This window comes from Puma concolor, chromosome A3 (genome assembly GCF_028749965.1).
Source record: "Puma concolor isolate L17-30 chromosome A3, mPumCon1.1.hap2, whole genome shotgun sequence".
Taxonomy (NCBI): domain Eukaryota; kingdom Metazoa; phylum Chordata; class Mammalia; order Carnivora; family Felidae; genus Puma; species Puma concolor.
Genome location: NC_141669.1, coordinates 40,817,244 through 40,840,177, shown reverse-complemented (window position 1 = coordinate 40,840,177; position 22,934 = coordinate 40,817,244). Strand labels below are relative to the sequence as shown.

The following is a 22,934-nucleotide window of genomic DNA, read 5'->3' as shown; positions in this document are numbered from 1 at the left end:
TCCTCCAGGCCAGGGTTTCCTTCGCTGGGCAGCAGGGGGCAGTCGAGACCCCACTACACTGCTCTCCTGTCCTCTGTACTCCCTCCAGTAGACCCACTGAAGACCACTGTCCAGGCCTTGCAGGCCTCGCTAAGTCTAACCCCCTGGAGCTGGGGTCCATCACAGAGGTGGGGATGATAGCCAGCCACCCAGGCAGGAAACAGCAGGGACCTCCCCACTGCTGTCAGCAGGATGCCTCAACTCTGCAGTTTGCCTCGCACAGCACCATCTTGGCCAGACCTGAACTAATCCTTCGTCTGCTTTTCTTCCTCCAGTCTGGGTGCTTAGCTGGCCTGCAGGGGGGCAGGGAGCTTTGTTGGGCTTGGTGGAGCCGGAACACGGAAAGGCTACAGCTCAGCCCCCACTTCAGAGTCAGGTTCCATAGTTCCCTTCCTGCAGATTCCTTCCCCTGGCTCTCAGACCGGAAGCCTAACTCAGCCTACCTGATGGTGAATGCCCAGGCTGCAGCGTGTTCAGGGAGCAGTCCGCATGGGCCTCTAGCTGAAGGGGAGGCAGTCCTTTCTAATCAAGTCACTCCCGGTGTAATGCTCTCCAGGGCACTCAGCTTCAGACCTTGGGACATTACCAACAACACAGTCCAGGGATTAAGTTGTGGTTCTGTTGGGGAAGGGCGAGGGGGGGGCCGAAACACTCTGAAAGTGGATGCAAAAATCTTAACCTGTGCTTTTTTTCTTGGGAAGGGCCTACCTAGACCTTCCATGGGAGACAAAATGCTTCGCCACCCTAAAAACATTGGAGCCATGGATTTGGTGCAGCCCTCACTCTCTCCTTTGCAAATCATCCCTGCACATGCTGTCTGTATAGGCTGACAGCTCCACCGAGGGCAGGCTGGGGGTGCTATGCAGGGGAGGTGATTTTTCTGTGCTGCTTTGCACGAAATCAACAAGATGAACTTGGTCAGAATTTGTTTGGGATGGAAGAATCCAGCAGGTCAGAGCTCAGAAGCCACAGAGCCCTTAGAGCCCAGGGGTGAGGGCAGGTCAGGATAGTCACAGCCCTGCCTGGCCTCATTAACTCAAGTCCAGGCTTACCCATCCGTGCTCTTTCCCACCCTAGATCCTGCCCCCCAGGGTGGGGCCACATTGGGTGACTGTGTTCTCCTCCTATTTAGCTATCTAAGCTCTTTGATATTCCAGCCATCACACCATTGCACAAGAGAATGAACTAAGGTCTGTCTTTTCCTAGACAAGGAAAAGCAACTTGCCCAGGATGAAATAGAGGCAGAGTGTAAACCAGAACCCGTGACTCCACACTAGTGTGGGGCTCTCCCCCAGCCCTACAGGGGCCCTGTGCTCATTGGCCTAACATGATACGACGTGCCTATGAGGTGACAGGCCAGACTTCTGCACAGCAGTGAGAAGCAAGCCTCTTGATCGGCAAGCGTGTCGTTTGGAAGCCGCCTCACCATGGTTAATTACAGCAGCTGAGGAAAGACTAGCTTGAAGAGAAATGTATCCCGAGCCCATTGCCACAACCTTGTCCCAGTGGGGAATGCGTGACTGAACTGAACCCCTGGCTGAAAGCTATCCTGAGGCCTGGTGCTGGGCCGCTTCCCTACTGGGTTCACAGCACTACCTGCCCAGAGGGAATCCTGGCCCCTCTGCCTCAATCATGCAAAGTCAGTGGGGGGATCGTCACTGGGTCGGTCCTCCTCTGCCCCAGTGTGTGGGTAAGCCCTGGTGGACGGGTGGGGAGTGAGAATTAGCTGAGAGCAGAGAGCTGGGGAGGCACTTGTCTCCTTTATTGAACGTCCTCAGGGGCACCTCAGCACTGACCAGGCAGCCAGAGTAGGAGAAAGCGGGCAGGAGGCCGGGGGCAGGGAGATGCCCACTCTCATTTCCAGTCCTTGAAGAATTGCTTGAAGATGGGACTCTCGCGGCCCTGGGGCAGAATCTCCACCTGCAGGAAGAACAGGGGAGAAGGATAGCCCACGAGGTTCCACCCCGGCCTCCACCAGGCAAGGCCAAAGCCACGGACGAGGGTGCTGGGCCCCAGCCCTGAGTCCACAACGGCTCTCCGGGCCAGGAATGCTTCTCCAGGTAAGCCAAGAGATGAGAAAGAAGATTATGGGGACATGAGCTGAGAAAACATCGCCTCAAGAACTCGTGTGTGCAGTTTGATAGACGCACTAGTCACAGATGAGCCTTCGGAAAGACTCATGGAGTCCTGCTGGTGCAACAAGGGGTGTACGGGCCAGGGACAACGGCCCAGAGGAGACACACAAGCTCTGCAAAGGCACACCCGCTCTCTGGGCTGCCAGGGAGGGGCTGCCCAGCATCCTCTTGCTTTTAAATGTTTAAGGATTAAGAGGGGCTTTCCCACTGGATGGTAGGGAGGCCAGACTGCTCCTGACTGTGCTCGAGGATTTCCTGCCCTCTTCCCCCAGTCTTTGGGGCAAGAGGCCACGAGAAGAGTCCCAGGAGGGGGAGTTGGGGCACAAGGCGCCTCCTCACCTGAGTGTTGGGGGCATAACGCATGCGAGAGATGAAGTCCTCCGCCACCTGGAGAGCTGCCTGCCGCTCCTTCTCGTTAGCTTTTCGCCCTGGATCAATAGGAAGGGGATTTTTTGTTTTTTAAGAGCAGGGATTCTCTCTAGTTCACATCCCATTTTCTCAAGGAAATTTAAGGGGAGGTCCGTAGAACAGCCGGCCACTTTTTAAATAAACGGACCAGGAGGGTTGCAAGACCCTGAGGAGGTCTTTGGAGCCGTGAGGTCAACCTCTTGAGACTTTTCTCAACCCAGCAGCTCCAAGTGATATGAAAGCTGCTCTTTCCGCCTCCTCTAATCAAAACCTTCTGCTCGGACCGAGGGCCCACGGATATTCAGAGAGAGCACTAGTGTTCCCGTGGCATGAGACCCTAAATCTAGAGCCCCGCCCCAGGACACCTCACCTCTGGAGCCTATCAACTGTACCACTGACAAGTATCAACAAGTATCAAGCCTTTTGTGTAAAACTAAATAGGACAAAAGGGTGTGATTTATTAGTCTTCCTCCCACAATGCCAGATAGCTGACCTCAGCCTAATGGGTACGTAGGCCATTAGGTAGGCCACCAAAGACCTTATAAAAAGGAAGAGCATCCAGTTATCCATTTCCTCCTGTGGGCAGTTCCTTTAATGCAAGCTATACTCTAGCTTAAGGCAAAGTACTTCTCTTCTTGGCTCCCAGCGTTGTTTTCTTCTCCGGTTTCTCTTTCCAGAATGGTTCGGTTCTTTGCTTGGGGTTAAATTCCCTTCCGTGGGTATCTGGGAACCTCTCATGCCTGGAACTGGTCCCATGGGAAAGGGACCCCGTGGCAGCCCCAGTGCACAATCTCCACCCATCCCCGCCCAACTCGTAGAAAGCCACCATGCTGTCGGCCGCTCTGGCCCTTCCCCGAAGGGGAACACCTTATCATTCCTCATCTTCCTTGGATGACCTTATCCTTGGAACTATCCTTGGAACACCTTATCCTTCCTCATCTTCCTTCCTAGGGCCGGGGGTTTCTCTTGGCTTCAGTTGTCCCCACAAATATCTATTGAGCAAATGCTATTTAGTCACGACACTAGAGATGATACGGTTCCTGCTTTCGGGAAATGTATAATCTGGTCAGGGAGGTAAGACACGCTCAAGAAAAAGCAAGCATGGAGAAGTAAAGAGGCCCCCAGGGTCACTCAGAGGTTCCGAGTTTTGTTTCAACATTTTCAGAGTTAAACCAAGTGGACAAGTTTACACACAACAGTGTTTCTATCCCCAGCCAATACAATCTCTTGGAAAAACAAGTTCCACTAGTTCATTTCCCAGTGCATAAAGTGGGATTTAGTTTACCTAAAATCTCTCTGTCGCACCCATGGGCAGAATGGCAAGACTGGGATCCCAGCAGCCCTCAAGGGCCTAGGAGTGTTCTAGAACAGTGGTCCTCAAAATGTGCTCCTGGACCAGCAGAAAGGCCTGGGAACTGGTTAGATATCCAAACTCGGGGGGTGGAGGCGGGTAGCCATCTGTTTTAAGAGGCCCTCCAGTTATTCTAAAGCATGCTTGAGTTTCAGAACCATTGCCTGGAATTTAGGGGGGGCTGAGAACAGCACAGAGAAAGCCCTCAGGGCCTCCCTGGGGCTGGTTTTGAAAGCAGTCAGGCAGGCCGAGCCCTCTGACGGGAAGCGTGCCCAGCTCAGAGCAGCTGCGGCGGTGTTGGGCTAGCATGGAGAAGCCACACGTACCCTTCCAAATGTAGATCTTGCCACAGAGCCCATTGTCCAGCACGAAGCAGTCATCAGACAGCAGCAGCTCAAGGGCAAAGGGACTGGAGTCAGCCACCTTGGTCAGGTTCATCTGTCCAGTGGCGTCGGAGACCTGGGGGAGGATGGGCAGTGCCAGATCCCACCCCCTGCTCCCAACACACAGCCCTAAGCTCCACCCCTGCACCATGGCCCCAGCCTGAGGACTCGGGGCAGATAGCACTGACGGGCAAATCGTAGGCACCCCACCCCTCACATCACCCTCAATCACCGTAGCACCGAGGCCCTGCCTCCACTTAGGTGGATTCCAAATTACAAATGGATGCAAAGAATCCGAAAAAGTAAAGCTCAGCTTTGGCTTCACACCTCCTTCTCCAACAATGGGCCACAAGTGAAGTGGCTTTTATCTCCTCAGGAGGGCCGGACATCTGTCCATTTCCCATCCTCACCTCACACCAAGCCCTGAATAAACCACCATGCTGCCCGGCTCAACGTTCCCAGGGCTTTCTCTTCTCCCTTCAGCAGCCCCTGCCTGGGCACAGCACAGGCCCACAGTGCCCACCTTATACAGAGCCGCGGCCTGGGCGTTTGTCCGGTCAGCTGTCAGGTCTTCCTCAGGGTTCCCCTCCTTCAGAGCAGGCTTGGGGCCCAGGACCTACAGGGGCCAGGGCAGGCCAGGTTTCCAGGGATTCCTGGGCACCTGCCCCAAACCTTCCCAACCCATCATGCCCAAGGCCACCACCTCTGGCAGGGGACTAACTGCATCCTGCACAAGAGCACCCGGCAGAGGTGAGTGAGGCCACTGGTCCATCCACCCAGAGGGATTCTTTACTCTGAGTCACACAAGGGCACCCAGTGAGCTAGCCACAGCCCTAAGCAGTACCCCAGACCGCCCACTCCTACCCCTGCCATCTTCTACTGACCACCCTCCTCACCCCAGCTTCTCCCGGCTGCCCACCCTAATGTCCCCCGACCTGGATCATCTCAGCAGGCTCTTCCCCATCAGTGACAATCTCCACCTGGGCTTTGCCCTGTCGCTCACTGTCCCTGATGGCCAGGGCCAGGTCTCGTGCCTTATTGCGCTCCAGGATGTTGGATTTTCCACCACACCAGGCGAAGATGTTCTGGAGGGAAGTACAGAGGCTCAGCTGCTTGCATCCATCCTGTTGACTGGATGGAGGGGGCGGGGGGGGGGGGGCGCTGGGGGGGAGTGGTTCCTGATGAACTGCCCCCTGAATCGACACTCTTGGCAAGAGTAATTCTCCGCCCAGCCCCCATCTCCTTCCTGATTTATGTTTCTCCACATTGCTTATCCGCATATACTTAAAGGTCTTTATCTTGTTTGTAATCTAGCTCCCCTGCCTAGAAAGTAAGCTTCATTAGGGCATGGGTGTTTTGTGTTGTTTTGCTTTGCTTTGTTCACTGCTGCATGCCCAGGACTAAAACAGAGACTGGCATGTATTTAGGCAGAAAATAAGTATTGAATGAACGAATGAATGAATGAGTGAACGGGTCAATGCCATCTTTGAGCCCAGTGTCTCACACTGCTACCTGCACCCTGCTGAGCTGGTCCCCTCCCTCTAGCTCACTGCTGCCGACACTCCTAACCGCTTCTGGGTTGGCTTCCTGCCTCAAACCTTCAGCACAAGATGTGGTCCAGACTCCTCAGACAGTCTCCTGACCTATGTCTCAGGCAACTTAACAATTTTTGCTCCTCCCATTGCTCCTGTCCCCACTCAGGGTCCCAGTCAAGCTAGACCCTTCCCTGCTGTCAGCATGCCTGCACCTTCCCCCAGCTCAATGCCTCAGCCTCAGCTCACCTGTCCTTTCACCTCAAAAGGTATTTCCCCCTCCGTAAAGGTCTAGTCAAATGGCACCTTCCTGGGACAAGGGCTTCAGCTCAAGCTAGAGGGATGTCTCCCTGCCCCAAACTCCCTCAGCACATGCCCCTGCCTCTCTTAGAGCCCTCATCACATCCTACCGTACATTACAGCAAGTGACAAGCCTGTCTCGGCAGCCTCCCAAGGGCAGACAATTTGTAGTCCCCACGCTGGCTCAGGGTGGGCATCACAGACTCGCTGAGTGAACAACATTAACGAATGGTGTGGCTGGCAGCTAACTCAGAACTACAAAGGCTCCACGAGAAGAAGAGAGTAGCTTCCAGTGTTAGACACTATGGCTGGATGGCAGAGGGAAGTTTCTGTCCTTTGGAATATAAGATGTTTGCTAATGGCCGGAACGGCTGCTCCCCTTCTCCCCGGCCTCCTGGTCCCTGCCCCCTTATGACACCGGTGCCGACCTGGCACCGCTCAGCCCCTGGCAGCGCTCAGCCCCGCCCCGCCTGCCCACCTGGCCCAAGTCCAGGATGAAGCAGTCCCCGGTGTTGAAGCTGTCCCAGCTCAGCGGCCGCTCGGTGGCACGGATGTTCTTCTTCCCCTTCACCTGGTACAGTTTCTTGATGGCAGCTGGAGTGGCCCCCGGAGAGGTCTTGTGAAACGCTGACTCCACTCCACCTTCCTGCAGCCCAGATGGGACGACCTGAGAGCACTGACAGGAGGCCCGCAGCCCGCCGCACCCACTCCCGGCAGGAGATGGGCAGATAGGTGGGGGAGGACCCAGGCCAGAGGGCACCTGGGCCTTTTTTGCAGGGTGAGAACCGGCTGGAAGGAGGAGGGGCTCTGAGAGGAGCCACAGGGTAAGGGTGCTGGGAGGCGGGCTCTGACCTGGTACTTGAGGCCACGCGGGAAGTAGCTCATGAAGAGGTCGGACTCGTTGCCCTGCACCTCTCGGTGCTGCACGGGTCGCTCCCCGAGCAGGGTGTTGAGATGCACGGCTAGCACGGCACAGGCCCCCTGCTCATCCCGGGATGACTGCTGGCCTGGGTTGGGTGGGAAGTGGCAGAGCCAGGCCCATGAGACCCAAGCCCGACTCCGGGCCAGGCCACACCCCCAACTCGTCCCCCAGCTCCCTTACCTATCCACAGGTGCAGGTGGGAGAGCTCCTCCGGGCCGTTGTGCAGCACTAGGTAGGAGTCCCCCGAGAAGAAGATGCCCTGATTCTCACGTGCCACCGGCACTGGCTTCAGCTTCTCCACCCGCCATACGTGCAGGCCGGGATCCTGCACCGAGGCTGGGAACGGAGAGCCACTGCAGGAGGGAAGAGGGTTGGCAGTGCTGGCCAGGGCCCATGAGGAGTGGACCCAAGCAGAGAGAGCTGGGCAGACCTGGGTGGGCCAAGGGGCTGTGGTGTGGGGGTGAGGGGAGCTGTGAGGAGCCCTTAGGGGCAAAGCAGGGGAGCGATGAGAGGGGAGGGGCACAGCCTACCTCTGGGGGAGGTGCGTATACATGCTGTTTCCGGTTCTGAAAAGACAGAAGAAGCCATTATGATTACAAATGTTATGACAACCACCCTTCACATTGGTCTGGGGGGGGCATTCCAGGTGTCACATGCAATCATATACATTAACTACTTCATCTCCAATAGCACAAGAGGAGATTACCCTGGCTCCATTATGCAGGCAAAGAAACTGAGGCTTAGAAAGTCTGAAGTTCAAAGTCACAAAGCTTATGAATGGCTAATGAAAACTAGGTCTCTGGGGCACCCGGGTGGCTCAGTCAGTTGAGCATCTGACTCTCGATTTCAGCTCAGGTCCAGATCCCAAGGTCATGGGATCGAGCCCTGAGTTGAGCTCTGCATGGAGCATGGAGCCTGCTTGGGATTCTGTCTCTCTCTCTCTCTTCCTCTGCCCTGCTCCCCTGCTCACGCACTCACACTCTCTTTCTCTCTGTCTTTAAAAAACGAAAACAAAAACTAGGTCCCTGACTCCTGGGCCAACTGGCCAGTGTCTTCCCCTTGCTGTGACCTCTCAGCCATGCCTCTCTTCTGCTTCCAGCCCCTAACTCTGGGTGTTGCATGAGGCGACATACGGCTCTCTAAGCAATAACTGCTTATATTAGAAACGTCTAAAATCAATAATTTAAGTTATAGAAACACCATAGAAACACCAAAGAAGGAAAAGCAAATTAAACACAAAATAATCAGAAGACAGTAAATAATAAAAGTAAGAGCAGAAATTAATAGAAATAAAAAAGAGAGAAAGTCAATGAAGCTGGTTTTTGGGAAAAAAAATCAATAATATTGATCAACCTTTAGACAAATTAGGGAGATGACACAAATTTACAATTCGTAAATAAGAGAGGTAACTCACTGCAGATTCTACAAATATTAAAAGGATAAAGAGAATATTACAAAAACTTATGCCAGTATATTCAACAACATACATGAAATGGGCAAATTCCTTAAAGGATACAAATTATAAAGTTCACTCATGAGAAAATAGATGACCTGAATAGTTCTAATATATATTAAAGAAGTTGCATTTGTACTCAAGCCACCTGTCCCCACACCCCCCAATTCCAGTCCTGGTACATTCTACCAAAAATTTAAGGAAGACATAATACCAATTCTACACAAACTTTTGCAGAAAATAGGAGAGAATACTTCCCAGTTCATCCTATGCCACCAACATTAACCTGATATAACAAACCAGATAAATATGTTATAAAAGAAAAGACTAGGGGCGCCTGGGTGGCGCAGTCGGTTAAGCGTCCGACTTCAGCCAGGTCACGATTTCGCGGTCCGTGAGTTCGAGCCCCGCGTCAGGCTCTGGGCTGATGGCTCAGAGCCTGGAGCCTGTTTCCGATTCTGTGTCTCCCTCTCTCTCTGCCCCTCCCCCGTTCATGCTCTGTCTCTCTCTGTCCCAAAAATAAATAAAAAACGTTGAAAAAAAATTAAAAAAAAAAAAAAGAAAAGACTAGACCAATGTCCTTCATGAACATAGACATAAAAAATACTAACAAAATACGGGGCACCTGGGTGGCTCAGTCGGTTGAGCAGCCAACTTCAGCTGAGGTCATGATCTCAACATTTGTGAGTTCAAGCCCCACGTTGGGCTCTGTGCTGACAGCTCAGAGCCTGGATCCTGCTTGGGATTATTTCTCCTGCTCTCTCTGCCCCTCCCCCACTCACGCTCTGTCTCTCAATACTGAATAAAAGTTAAAAAAAATTTTTTTTTAAATATATTAACAAAATTTTAGCATATGGGGGCACCTGGGTGGCTCAGTCTGCTTAGCAGACAACTTCGGCCCAGGTCATGATCTCAAGGTTTGTGAGTTTGGGCCCCACATCAGGCTCTGTGCTAACAGCTCAGAGCTTCGAGGTGAAAGGGCGGGCCTACGCTGGCCGACTCCATCTTGTTCTGTGTCCTTCACCTAGACCACGCCTCCTCCCCTTGAGTAACCTCCCTCTCACCCATTCAAACTTCCTGATCAAAACACCCCCAGCGACCTGCGTAACAGGACTCTGACCCTTCCCCAGCCAATCAGCCGAGGCCACGCCCCTTCCCCAGCCAATCGGCTGCCCCTAGACCCCTATAAAACCTTTGTGCTTTTGAAACTCGCTCTCTCTCCCTGGTATCTCACCGCTGCATTGGTGCAGGTAGGGGACTGAGCTCGAGCTAGCTCGAATAAAGGCTCTTTTGCTTTTGCATCGGACTCGGCTCCCTGGTGGTCTTTGGGGATCATGAATTGTGGGCATAACAGAGGCTGCTTCAGATTCTGTGTCTCCCTCTCTCTCTGCCCCTCCCCCACTCTCTCTCTCTCTGAAAAATAAACATTAAAAAAATTTACAAGAAATTTTTTAGCATATGCAAATCGATAATATATAAAAAGTATAAGTCACCATGATTAAATGGGGTTTATCCCCAGAATGCAAAGTTGGTTTAACATCTGAAAATCAACGGTGCTTGAGTGGCTCAGTCAGTTAGGCATCCAACCTTGGCTGGGGTCATGATCTCCTGGTTCAAGAGTGCGAGCTGCACCCCCACCCCCACCCCCATCACCCCCGTCAGGCTCTGCACTGGTGCTGAGCCTGCTTGGGATTCTCTCCCTTCCTCTCTCTCTACCCTTTCCCCATATTCTCTCTCTCTCTCAAAATAAATACATAAACTTAAAAAAAGTTTTGTTTAAAAAATAAAAAATAATAAAATTAAATACAATTTTAAAAAATCTGAAAATCAATATAATTCACCTTATTAATTATATATATATGAAAAAAAACTCTCTAAAAACCTGATATACAAAGGAAGCCATTTTAGATTTCTCTCTTTTTTTTTATGTCTATTTGTTTATTTTGAAAGAGAGAAAGAAGGCAAGCAGGGGAGGGTCAGAGAGAGGGAGAGAGAGAATCCCAAGCAGGCTCTATGCTCAGCACAGAGCCAGCCACAGGTCTCGAACCCATGAAACCATGAAATCATGACCTGAGCCAAAAACAAGTCAGATACTTACTTAACTGACTCAGCCACCTGGTGAGCCCCAGAACCATGAGTTTTAATGTTAAGGAATGCAGGTAGTAGGAGAATTGATCGATATCATAAGGGCAAGATGGCTTCCTTTATTTTTTTTTTTTATTTTTTAATGTTTATTTTTGAGAGAGAGAGAGAGAGAGAGAGAGATAGAGACAGAGTGTCAGCAGGAGAGGGGCAGAGAGAGAGGGAGACACAGAATCTGAAGCAGGCTCCAGGCTCTGAGCTGTCAGCACAGAGCCGGACACAGGGCTCAAACCCACAGACCACAAGATCATGACCTGAGCTAAAGTCAGACGCCTAAAAAACTGAGCCACCCAGGTGCCCCAAGATGGTTTCCTTTAGGCTACTCATTTATAAGACAGGTGTACAGTGTATGGGTGAGCCATAAATCAGACCTTTGGGTTTTGTTTTGTTTTGTTTGTTTACTTTTCTTTTTTAATTTCAAATTTCTATTTAAATGCTAGTTAGTTACCATATGGTAAAATTGACTTCGGGAGTAGAATTTAGTGATTCATTACTTACAAAGAACACCCAATGCTCATCACAAGTACCCTCCTTAATACCCATTACCCATTTATACCATCCCTCTGCCCCACCTCCCCTCCAGCAACCCTGAGTTTGTTCTCTATAGTTAAGAGTCTCTTATGGTTTGCTGCTCTCCCTCTCTTCCCCTTCCCCATGATCATCTGTTTTGTTTATTAAATTTCACATATGAGTGAAATCATACAATATTTGTCTTTCTCTGACTTATTTCACTTACAGGTTTTTGGTTTAAACAAAGTTTACGTACAGTCATGCTGACTTAGAAATCTGGGGGCATATGGGTGACTGAGTTGGTCACTCAACCGGCTGACTCACTCGGGATTCTGTGTCTCCCTCTCTCTCTCTCTCTGCCCCTCCCCCACTCAGTCTCTTTCTCTCCCAAAATAAACTTAAAAAAAATAATTATCAAAAAGAAACCTCATGGTTCCTGCCTATATGCTAATCTATAATCTCTCGAGCTTTTGCAAGATACAGAAAGGTATATAATCCTGTAAAAACTGTTTATTCTCTGGAGCACTTTCTTCCCTGTGAAGAGTGTCTCCAGGGTAGCTGTCCAGCTGTCCTAACTTGAGTTCAAATAAAACTCTTTCTTTCTTTTAGAGATTCTAAAAGGTTTGTTCATTTTGTATTGACAATATGTACATGTCTATATGTATATGTATATACATATGTATGTATATATATATATGTATGTTGCATTGACAATATATACGTGTGTGTGCATGTATATAACCATCTCAATAGATTCAGAAAAAGCATTTACTAAAATTCGACATCAATTCCTGACTAAAAAACCAAAACAGGGGCGCCTGGGTGGCTCAGTCAGTTAAGCCTCCAACTTCGGCTCAGGTCATGATCTCACAGTTTGTGAGTTTGAGCTCCGCGTTGGGCTCTGTGCTGACAGCTCAGAGCCTGGAGCCTGCTTCAGATTCTGTGTCTCCTTCTCTCTCTCTCCCCCTCCTCAACTCGTGCTCTGTCTCTCTCTCTCTCTCTCTCTCTCTCTCTCAGAAGTAAATAAACATTTAAAAAAATTTTTTTAAAAAGCTGTTGGAAGCAGTACAAAGGCCAAAAACATATTTACAAAACAAAACAAAACAAAAAAACTTTCACCAAACTAGGAATAAAAAGGAACTTCCTCAACCTGATAAAAGGCACCTACCAAAAACAAACACAGAAACACAAAATCTTTCTAGAGCTAACACTTAGTTCCTTCCCTAATTCTCAACTCTCCCTGGGGAATCCCACCCATTCCCAGGCATCAACTCGCACTTCTGTATGCCCAGCTTCCCCTCAAATGCTTCTCTGCAAGGGCCAAGTGCAGGCCATGCCAAGATGGGCCACTTTGGTATGAACATTATTTTTGAGTTAAAAGCAACCAAAACCCAACCAATTCAGGAAAAGTGGTTTATCTCTCCCTTATCTGCCTGCTTACACCAGGAAGAGAGCCTTTAACAGATTTTTCTTGACCTAAGAAACTTACCTACATCATAGGGTGACCTTGGTTTTCCAAGCATCTCCCTTCACCTTCCTGCTAATGGTCTTTCTCCCCTTTGTATCCTTAAACTCTACCCCTCTCCTTAGTTCCTCAGTCTTGTTGCTCCCCTGTGTTTGGAATTTCCATGTCTGTGTGGATTCCCCATATGTACACTATTAAATTTGATTTTCTCCTGTTAATCTGTCTCATGTCAATATGATTCTAAGTCCAGCTAGAAGGACCTTGAGGGGCAGAGGAAATTTTTCTTCCCCAACCCCTAAACATCATGTTTCTTCTATAGGTTCAATGAGAGCAACCTTTTTTTTGACAGCTTACCCAGGAAAAAAGAATGGTAAAGGCAAACACTTAAAAAATATTTTTTTTTTGGGGCGCCTGGGTGGCGCAGTCGGTTAAGCGTCCGACTTCAGCCAGGTCACGATCTCGCGGTCCAGGAGTTCGAGCCCCGCGTCAGGCCCTGGGCTGATGGCTCAGAGCCTGGAGCCTGTTTCCGATTCTGTGTCTCCCTCTCTCTCTGCCCCTCCCCCGTTCATGCTCTGTCTCTCTCTGTCCTAAAAATAAATAAACGTTGGAAAAAATATATATATTTTTTTTAATTCGGCAAATGCAGTAACTTCAGCTCCACTCACTATCTCTTTCCTATATTCCCATTACTAGCGAGTTTCTTTTTCTTTTTCTTTTTCTTTTTTTTTTTGGCTTAAAATGCACAGCCCACGGGGCGCCTGGGTGGCTCAGTCAGTTGAGCGTCCGACTTCGGCTCAGGGCATGATCTCGCGGTCTGTGAGTTCGAGCCCCGCATGGGGCTCTGTGCTGACGGCTCAGAGCCTGGAGCCTGCTTCGGATTCTGTGTCTCCCTCTCTCTCTGCCCCTCCCCCGCTCATGCTCTGTCTCTCTCTGTCAAAAATAAATAAAACATTAAAAAAAATTAAAATGCACAGCCCACACTACCAACCACTGCAACACAATTCACACTGTGCACGTGAACAGCTTTTGTAAGGTGAGCCTCTGTGACACAGGGTAAGGGCCTGGGGGATTTCAAGGTGAGGAGGCAAACTGGCACCTTAGGGAGATTCTTAGGGCCCAAGGAAGTGGGAAGGGCCAACAGCCCTCTTTAGAGGGGTTGAGTCTGAGTGGAAAACAGAACAGAAACAGGAGCAGTGGTAATGGATGTAAGATGCTAGGTGAATCATGACTTCTTTTCCATTCCTAACTAACAACATTGCTGGAGGCGTTTTTTCAGAACCGCACTTTCCCAAAGCAGAAGGCAGTGAGGCGGTAGGTAGTTTGGGGGAGGGAACCCTTGTTTCTCCATTCACAGGTCACATGCCATGCCCACATCCCCTACAGCAGGCTGCTCAGCCTGTGACTCAGGTCCGAAGCAAGGGAAGCAGCTGCCTTACCCCCCACGCACCACGCCCCAGCCAGTGGAGAGAGCTGGGGAACAGAGATGGTGTGACAGACAAGACAAGAGGGTCAACTGTTAGCTTTACTATTTTTCCTTCTGTGCTACCAATCTGAGAGCTCGGGCCATAACTCAAAAGCAGGTAGCCCATGGGTGGGACTACAGGCCTCCCAGAGCCACTGCAGGGTTTTGACGAAAGGGGCTTGGCCGCCTGCTTCTTCATCACCCTGGCAACCTGTTCAAGTTACCCTGGGATCCTATAAAAACACAGATGCTCCAGTTCCAGGCCTGGAGATTTTGATTCCACAGGTGTGGAGAGGGGCGTGTGCATCTGCATTTTGAACATATGTTCCAGGTGATTCTGTGCTGCCAGTTAACTGTCCAGAAAGGCATCTCACCCCTGCCCGTATGTTAGAATCATCAAGCTCAAAAAAATCCCAATGTCCGGGCCACACACCAGACAAGTTAAAATCAGACTCTCTGGGATGCAGCCTGGACATCGTGTTTGAGAAGTCCCAGGTGACTCACTCAGGGCTGAAACTCCTGCTGTCCCATCGGACCCCTGCCCCCCCTGACTCCCGGCTCTCCCAGGTGAGGGGCCCCCTGACACGAGGCCTTCTCACTCCTCTCCCTTCCAGCCGCTCTGCCCAAGGCCACAGCTCCTTGAGCTTTCTCAGTAGCACATCCACCCCTCGTCCATCAACGCCACACCACCCTCCAGGCCCGTACCAAACCCCAGCTGTCCAAGGAGCCTTCCAGGACATTCGGTAGCCTCAGCCTTCTGGGACTTCTCCCAGCAGCCCCCTCACTCAGGAGCGTGTACTTCAGTCTCTGTTTGCAGGTGTCTTATACCTTCACGCCTCAGCCAGAGCAGCAGACTTGCCTGACCCTCCTGCATTCCTCAAGTGGCCCACGACAGGGTCTATTCAATTCCACACAAAGTCTACCCTGGGAACATGGCACTGGGCAGAATGAGGGTGGTGAGGATGGTGGGGCACAGAAATGAGGAAGAACCATCCGTGTCTCATGGTCTGACTGGAGGGGGCAGGCAAGGAGGGAGCCGTCACACCCAGCGGGGCCACAGACAAACTTTCTCTAGGTGGAGAATGTCACAGAATCACAGATGTCAGCATCAGAAGGAGCCTAAATGCTCTGCATCTGCCTCCCAACACATGCTCATACACACACAGTGCAAGAATCCCTTCTATGGCATCCCTCACCATCCTCCTCTTGAACACTTCTGGTGATGGGGAACTCACCACCTCACAAGGCAGCCTCCTCCATATATACCTTTTAGGTTAAAACCTTTGCTTCCACCCACTTTGCCGTAGTGCACTAAGTTATGGATCTGCCAGCCTCCCCCACTAGACTATAAAGGCCTTTTGGGCAGAGACGGTATTTTGCCTCTCTAGCTGGAACCTGAAGGGGAGTAAAATATACCACCCCAAAATAAGCCTCTTTGGTCTGATGATTATACTTTAAACTGGCTAGTTTTCTTTCTTACTTTTTCTTTTAAAATGACTATTTTTAAGAAGCTGCAGATACAGGTGAAGTTCTGAAAACCAAGTAGAAGTTGCCCTATGTAGGAGATGTTTACATTTATAAGGAAATCTCCATAGGTGAGGGTATCTCCCCACTAGATCAGGGAGACCCTGGTGGCCAGCCCTCACTGGCCTAAGAGGGTCCCAGCCAACAAGTCCCAGGGGCCGACTCCCTCACCCACCCTCGCCACTTTCACCTTTCCGCAGCTCTCCTTCCTCCCGCTTCTGCTTTTCAGGCTCCAGTGCCTCCCTGCCCGCCCCACCCAGCTTCTCACTTTGAATCAAAGGAGAAAGCAGCCATGTAAACCTGCATAACAATCTTGCCCTTGTTTACCACGCCCTTCCCGGTAACCTCCCGTAACAGACCCCCAGCATCTCTTGTCTTTAGCAGAGATGGTTATTTAAGGTGATGGCTTCATTTCAGGGAGTTTTCCTGGGTCTCTCCCAAGTATTCAAGAGGTATATACATTATTAAACTTTTGGTTTTCTCCTATTAATCTGTCTTATATCAATTCAATAGACTGGCCAAACTCCTTAGACGGGAAGAAGGGAAAACTTTCCCACCGCTGCAAGCCCCACCCTGTGCCTGGCACCCTGCAGGCGCTCGGAGGGTGCGTCAGAGGCACAGGACCTGTGGGGGCTCACTAGAGCAGCTGGAGCCAGAGAGAGAGAAAGAGAGAGAGAGAGAGAGATTTCACAGGCTGGGACAGGCTGCAGCCCCGGAGGCAGAAAGCAGAGGCTGGGGAATCCAGTGAGACTGTCAAGGGGCCAGGGGTTGGGCAGGATGCACACGGAGCATCCACAACCTGGACTTAGGAAGGGACTTGCCTTTGAGGACACCCTGGGGGACCTGCGGGGGCGAGGTGTCACCATGATGCGTACTTTTAAGGCAATGCTTGACAACTGTCAGAGCAACAGCAGTCCTCCGGTGCTCTCTCTGCCCTCCTCAGACGCTGACTCTGTTGACCGCTACAGGTCCCTTCACCTCACAGTCCATTTGCCCCTAGTTCTAAAATGAAACAGCTACCCCTCTCCCCAAGAGAGGGTAGAAGGGTGATTGTCAACTCTAAAAATGGCAACAAGTCTTTCCAGCCTGGGATGGGGGCATTCAGGAAAGGAGCTGGGTCCAGAGGCCTCGCCTGGGGACTCCTTGGCCAGTGCTCTTTCCCCTGACACCAAGTGGGATCCCTCCTCCACCTTCCTCCCCCCCCCCCCCCCCGCCCCGTCTTCTCCCCTTCCCCTACCCCAGGCCAAGGACCAGACCCCAGCAGAAGTCTTGCTGAATTTGCAAAACAGTGCGCTGTGCTACAGTTTGAATTCCTGCTGGGAAGGAAGTCCTGCTCTCCCCCTCCCCCCACCACTGCAGTCCACCAGTCTACGGTCGGGCCAGCCCCGTCTTAGGGACAGGCATCCTCAAATCTGGCAGGAGGTCGGGCACCACCTCTCCCACCAGCCCGGACACGCCTGACCCTGGAGTTGTTTGTCTGTATCCCGAGCCCAACCCACCTTCCTTCGGGGCAGCCGTGGGGCTCCAGACAGACAATACATGTACCTGGAGGCTGGCACAAAGCTGCCAGGAAAGCGGGCTGGGGGACCAGAAGTCCTGGACAAAGCGGCTTCCAGAAATGCGAGTCTCTGTTTCCAGACCCTGACGGCCAGCCCTCACCCCTCTAAGAGGGTCCCAGCCAGCAAGTCCCAGGGGCCCACTCTCCCTCAGCCACCTTGCCACTTTCACCTTTCCGCAGCTCTCCTTCCTCCCTCTTCTGCTTTTCAGGCTCTTCTGCCTCCCGCCCCGCCTCACCCAGCTTCTCACTTCACAGGTCCCCTCCCTGGCTGCCCCGCCCACATGCTCCCCCCCCCCCCCCCCCGCTTCTGCCCCCACCCTGCAGACCTTGTCCCCTCCCTCGCGGGGGACAGTGCCGAGGGGCTGGCCTCTCTGCACGGAGAGCCCCGGGAAAACTACCACACTCACCAGCCTCCGGCGTTCGTGTCTGCCTGCCCCCGGCCTCTGTGGGTTAGTCACATTTCCTGGGTGGGGTCACTGCCTCTGCAGGACTTTTTCCTCCTCCCCCAGACTTGTCTTTCTCCTTGCCCACAAAGCATCCATTTGATTTGGTTGTTTGTTTTTTTTTTTTAAGCTCACTAATGAGGGAGTGTCTGGGGTCTAGGAAACATTCTTTGCTGTGTCCTGCAGGCCAAATACCTCTCGAGTCTACCTTGGGTCGTTCTTCTTGTTCACCAGATGTTTACTGACACAGTCTGGGCACTGGGCGCTCTGAGGGTCAGCCATAAAATGAAGGGTGGTTCGGGGCGCCTGGTTGGCTCACTCGGTAGAGCATGTGACTCATGATCTTGGGATTGTGAGTTCGAGCCCCACATTGAGCATAGAGCGTACTTTAAAAAATGAAAACAAACATAAAAAGAAGGGTGGTTCTGGCTCAACCCAGGGGCATCTTGCCTACATCACATCATAGGACCCTAGAGCTAGTCTTGTCCAACTTGCTCGCACACTTTCTAAAGGAGGATACCTGAGAGCCTGAGAGCACAGGTGGCTTGCACAGGGATGGGACTCAGGTCACATAGGAACGGGAAGGAGGGGCAGTGTAAAGGAAGCTTCCATTTCCTTCTGAATCCTTGTAGAGGTATGAAGCAGAGTCTGTGTGTGCCCCAGGAGAAGGTGGGCACCCAGTTAGCCACACTTGTGCTCCTCAGCCTAGGACTCCGGTCTGTCTGTCCTGGACACAGGTCTGCCCTGGCCCAAGGCTGGTCCACAGGCTCATTAGAGATAAAGCTCAGGCTTTAGGGTCAAGGCCCCACCCAGGAGGCAGCAAGTCGGGCAGTGGAACTAAGTCAATCCACGTGTCAAAATTTCTGGACCAGAGCAAGATGGGACGTTTTCTTCAGAGAATGCAGACTAGCAGGCATCTGAGTGTCTCCACGGCCAAACTGCTGGCCTTAAAAATAGGGTAATCTGGGAGCACCTGGGTGGCTCAGTCGGTTAAGCGTCCGACTTCAGCCAGGTCACGATCTCGCGGTCCGTGAGTTCGAGCCCCGCGTCGGGCTCTGGGCTGATGGCTCAGAGCCTGGAGCCTGCTTCCGATTCTGTGTCTCCCTGTCTCTCTGCCCCTCCCCCGTTCATGCTCTGTCTCTCTCTGTCTCAAAAATAAATGTTAAAAAAAAAAAAAAAATAGGGTAATCTGGGTTGTAATATCAGCAAGAGGCTTGTCCTCACAAGAATCAGAGACTGGGCAGATAACCTGGCAGAATGGAAAGAGTTGAACAGTTTGGCTACTTACTGGCTGTATTTAGTCTCCTAGAGCCTCACTGTGCCCGATCTGTAAAATGGGCATAAAGATAAATGCAAAGATTGACATCATAAAATTAATTAGCAAATAGATACTCAGTCAGCCTAGACTTCTTTTTCTTCCCCCCAAAGAGAATTTACTAGGGGACCCCAATACATGTGCCAGGCACCTCAGGAAGTAGTCCCCCCCCAACCCCCACCTCCCACCATGAACTCAGGGTGGAGCCGACAGGGGCATGGGAAGTTAAACCACACATCACCACCCCTTGTCCAGCCTTCTCTCCCACCCTAGCAAGGTTTACCCACTCTAGTCTGCACTGGCACATAACCAGGGTGGCTTTTAGGTTCTGGACTCTGTGCATGACCAAGGACACAAGGACAACTGGGAGTCACTGTTCTCCACATTTGAGCCTCACTTGGCTAAATTTGGCCCCATCACCACAAAAATCAAAAGAGGTTTGCAAATTAACAATGAAACAAGAGCAGATCACTCAACCTGGGAATCCCAAGCACCTTGGAACTCAAACAATGCTAAAGACATTATCTGGTAACCAGACTCTAAAACTTCTTTTTTTTGGTTTTTTGGTTTGTGTGTGTGTGTGTGTGTGTGTGTGTGTGTGTGTGTGTTTAAACCAGACTCACATTTTTCCTCTCCCTCCGGTCTCCCCCAGCAGGAATGCTCAGTTTGTCCCAGATGGAGTAAAATAAAACATTTCTTTAGCAAGCGTCCGCCCTCTCCCACCCCTCCTTTCGGGAAGTGGGAAGACGCAATTAGGCAAGCGGGTGTGCCCCAAAGAGGAGAGGGAGGAGAGGGCACCCCAGGAGGCGGCCCTGGGCCAGCTGAGCCTCTCCGACTTCTATAGGGGAACCTGGCGCTGGCGGTCAGACCTTGGAATGCTACTTGCCTAACAGCACCTTGCTTGGTAGCTTGGGGCCCTCCCCCCACATGGGAATCAGAGAGGGGCCCAGCTTGGGTGGGGGCGGGGGAGGTTTGCTGCTGAGCCGGCCGCATCCAAGTGGACCTAGAATTGAGGTGGGTATTGGGGAGGCTAACAACAGCTATGCAGTGCAGAAAATTCTGCCAGGGGATTGCAGTGTCCAGATCCTTGGTCTCAATCAAGCTCTAACTACTGTTATCTGTCCCTGCTGCTGTCTGACCCATGAGTGCCTGCTATGTACTCAGTGCTTTATTGTTATTATTATTAGTTTTTAGAAAGAGAGAGGGAATCCCTAGCAGGCTCCATGCTCAGCGCAGTGCCGGCTGCAGGGCTCAATCCAATGACCCCGGGATCATGACCTGAGCCGAAATCAAGAGTTCCACACTCAACCTACTGAGCCACCCAGGCCCCCTGTACTCAGTGCTACTACCACTACTATAGGAGGTGGTTCTGTCCTCAGGCCTACTACCGTCATAATTATGCATAATTATGCTTAATGGACAGAGAAGTGTCCGGGAGGCTCAGAGGAGGTGACTTGTCCAGGGTCACACTGCCAGTTCAGTAGCAGAAGCAGGATTCTAGCCCAGGCTGGTCTAGCTTCAAAGCTGATGTTAGACCTGCAATACCTCACCCTTCTCTTTTTCTTTTTTCTTTTTTTTTTTTAATTTTAGTTTTCATTTTTGAGAGAGAGAGAGAGAGAGAGAGAGAGAGAGAGAGAGAGTGTGAGCGGGGGTGGGGCAGAGAGAGGGAGTCACAGAATCTGAAGCAGGCTGCAGGCTCTGAGCTGTCAGCACAGAGTTGGATCATCTCCTGGTCCTGAGTTCAAGCCCCACATTGGGAGTAGAGTTTACTTTTAAAAAATAAATAGAAGGGGCGCCTGGGTGGCGCAGTCGGTTAAGCGTCCGACTTCAGCCAGGTCACGATCTCGCGGTCCGTGAGTTCGAGCCCCGCGTCAGGCTCTGGGCTGATGGCTCAGAGCCTGGAGCCTGTTTCCAATTCTGTGTCTCCCTGTCTCTCTGCCCCTCCCCCGTTCATGCTCTGTCTCTCTCTGTCCCAAAAATAAATAAACGTTGAAAAAAAAATTAAAAAAAAATAAATAAATAAAATAAAATAAATAGGGGCACCTGGGTGGCTCAGTCGGTTAAGTGTCAGACTCTTGATTTAGGTTCAGGTCATGATCTCGAGGTTCCTGGGTTCGAGCCCCACATCGGACTCTGTGCTGAAATTGCAGAGCCTGCTTGGGATTCTCTCTCTCCCTCCCTCTCTCTCTCTCTGCCCCTCCTCGGCTTGCTCTCTATCGATAAATAAATAAATAAACATTAAAAAACTTTTAAAAATTAATTAATTAAATTTATTAAAAAAAAAATCCAACCAGCTTGAATTTCACTGAGGCCCCACTGATGGGGTTAGAGAAGCAGTTGAAAGCTTGGTTCTACCCCTTTCCATCTAGGCCATGCTGGGCAACCACACTTCACTGAGCAGTGCTTAGAAACCTCCACTTGTCCACCGTCCTCGGACAACTGCTCACCCTGCAGACTCAGCTGAAATATCTGTCCCCTGAAATGTGCAGCGATCCCTGCCTCCCTCCTCTGTGGTCCCCAGTACTCTGAGCGTCAAGGCCTCTGGACTATCTGGGTCCACAGCTTCCATGGGAAAACTTTTCAACCATACCCCACTAGCAAAGGTGGAATTGTATCCACGGGTGATCGAGTTGCCCCTGGCCCGCTTCCCAACAATTGTGGCCTGCCAAAGCCCAGCTAGGCATAGTCTTCCCAGAGCATTCCCATTTTCTACATTTTTTAGGTAAAATTGACAGTGAAATGCACAAATCATAATCATATAGCTCAATGAGTTTTGGCATATGCAAACACCCAAGTAAACCAACATCCTACCAAGATATAAAGCACTTCCACCCCCGTAGAGAGTTCCCTTGCCACCACTTTTTATCATCTACTCCATGTGTGCCTCTCCCAACACACCGTTGGCTCTTCCAGCCCAGGAGCTATGTCAGGTTATCCTTGTGAACTAAAGTGTCCAAGGGCAAGCCATCTTAAGATGGGCCACTTTGGCACAAAGATTATATTGAGTTAAAAAGCAAGACGAACCTGGACGGGTCACTCGGTTAAGCATCTGGCTCTTGATTCTGGCTCAGGTTATGATCTCATGGTTTGGGAGTTTAAGCCTTGCATTGGGCTCTACACTGACAGTGCAATACCCGCTTGGGGTTCTCTCTCTCTCTCTCTCTCTCTCTCTCTCTGCCCCTCCCCTCCTCTAAATAATCATTTTTAAAAAAGCAATCAAAACCTAGCAGATTCAGGAAAACCTCTTTACTCCCTTTCCCTTCCAGATGCCTAAAAAGAATTTAGATAGAGGGCCTGCTCCAGAAAGACAGCTATCACTATGAATAACTACATTATACTATGAACTAGATATAGTAGATAGGAAGGAACCTAACAAGGCCTGTTTGAGCAAAGTCCTGTATATCCCATTGTTTCTGAGTGGCCTAGAAAACATTTACCAAACGTTTACTTTTTTTCATCATCCTGTGAGTTGCATTCTTTCCCTTTGAAGCCCCAGAGCCCTATCACCTTCTCCTTAATTCAGAATGACATATATATATCTCATTTTGCCTGTCTCTGGAATTTCCATGTCTATGTGGGTTCCCCATATGTACGCTACGAAATTTGATTTTCTCTTGTTAATCTGTCTCATGTCAATTTGATTTTTAGTCCCACTAGAAGGATCTTGAAGGGGACAAGAAATACTTGCTCCCCCACAGACCCTGGCACCCTGTAACACATCTAGCAGGTAACAGACACTCAAAAAAAATTATTATTATTATTATTTTTACTAAATGTATTAACAGATTAGAGAGCAAAATTCCCACATTCTTGAATGGCCCCAAGGTATTGTCACCTTGGGAAAGTCACTTAAGCCTTCTGAGCCAAGGTTCCTTGACTGTGAAGGGAAGACAATAACCCAGCCATCCTACCTTAGGGGATTGTGGGTATCCAGTAAGATGACCCATGGGAGGTTCTTTGAAAAGAATAAAGGCCTAGACACACGCAAGCTG

At 50.7% G+C, this 22,934-nt stretch overlaps 1 protein-coding gene across 7 annotated transcripts; it reads right to left on the bottom strand.

The window, feature by feature from the left end:
- Positions 1-1,780: 1,780 nt before the first annotated feature.
- On the bottom strand, positions 1,781-17,698 carry CAPG (capping actin protein, gelsolin like). Of its 7 annotated transcripts, none has more exons than XM_086700707.1 (10): positions 17,592-17,698; positions 7,601-7,636; positions 7,251-7,423; positions 7,001-7,155; positions 6,627-6,794; positions 5,252-5,401; positions 4,840-4,932; positions 4,260-4,392; positions 2,514-2,602; positions 1,781-1,959 (listed from the first exon to the last, which is right to left on the bottom strand). In XM_086700707.1, the coding sequence occupies exons 2-10, from the start codon at positions 7,621-7,623 to the stop codon at positions 1,894-1,896; spliced, it is 1,050 nt and encodes a 349-aa protein (XP_086556833.1). In that variant the 5' UTR covers positions 7,624-7,636; positions 17,592-17,698; the 3' UTR covers positions 1,781-1,893. The 7 variants fall into 7 exon arrangements, with proteins under 7 accessions (XP_086556833.1, XP_086556834.1, XP_086556835.1 ...); XM_086700708.1 differs by lacking the exon at positions 17,592-17,698 and adding an exon at positions 17,355-17,437; XM_086700709.1 differs by lacking the exon at positions 17,592-17,698 and adding an exon at positions 17,172-17,323.
- Positions 17,699-22,934: the final 5,236 nt, after the last annotated feature.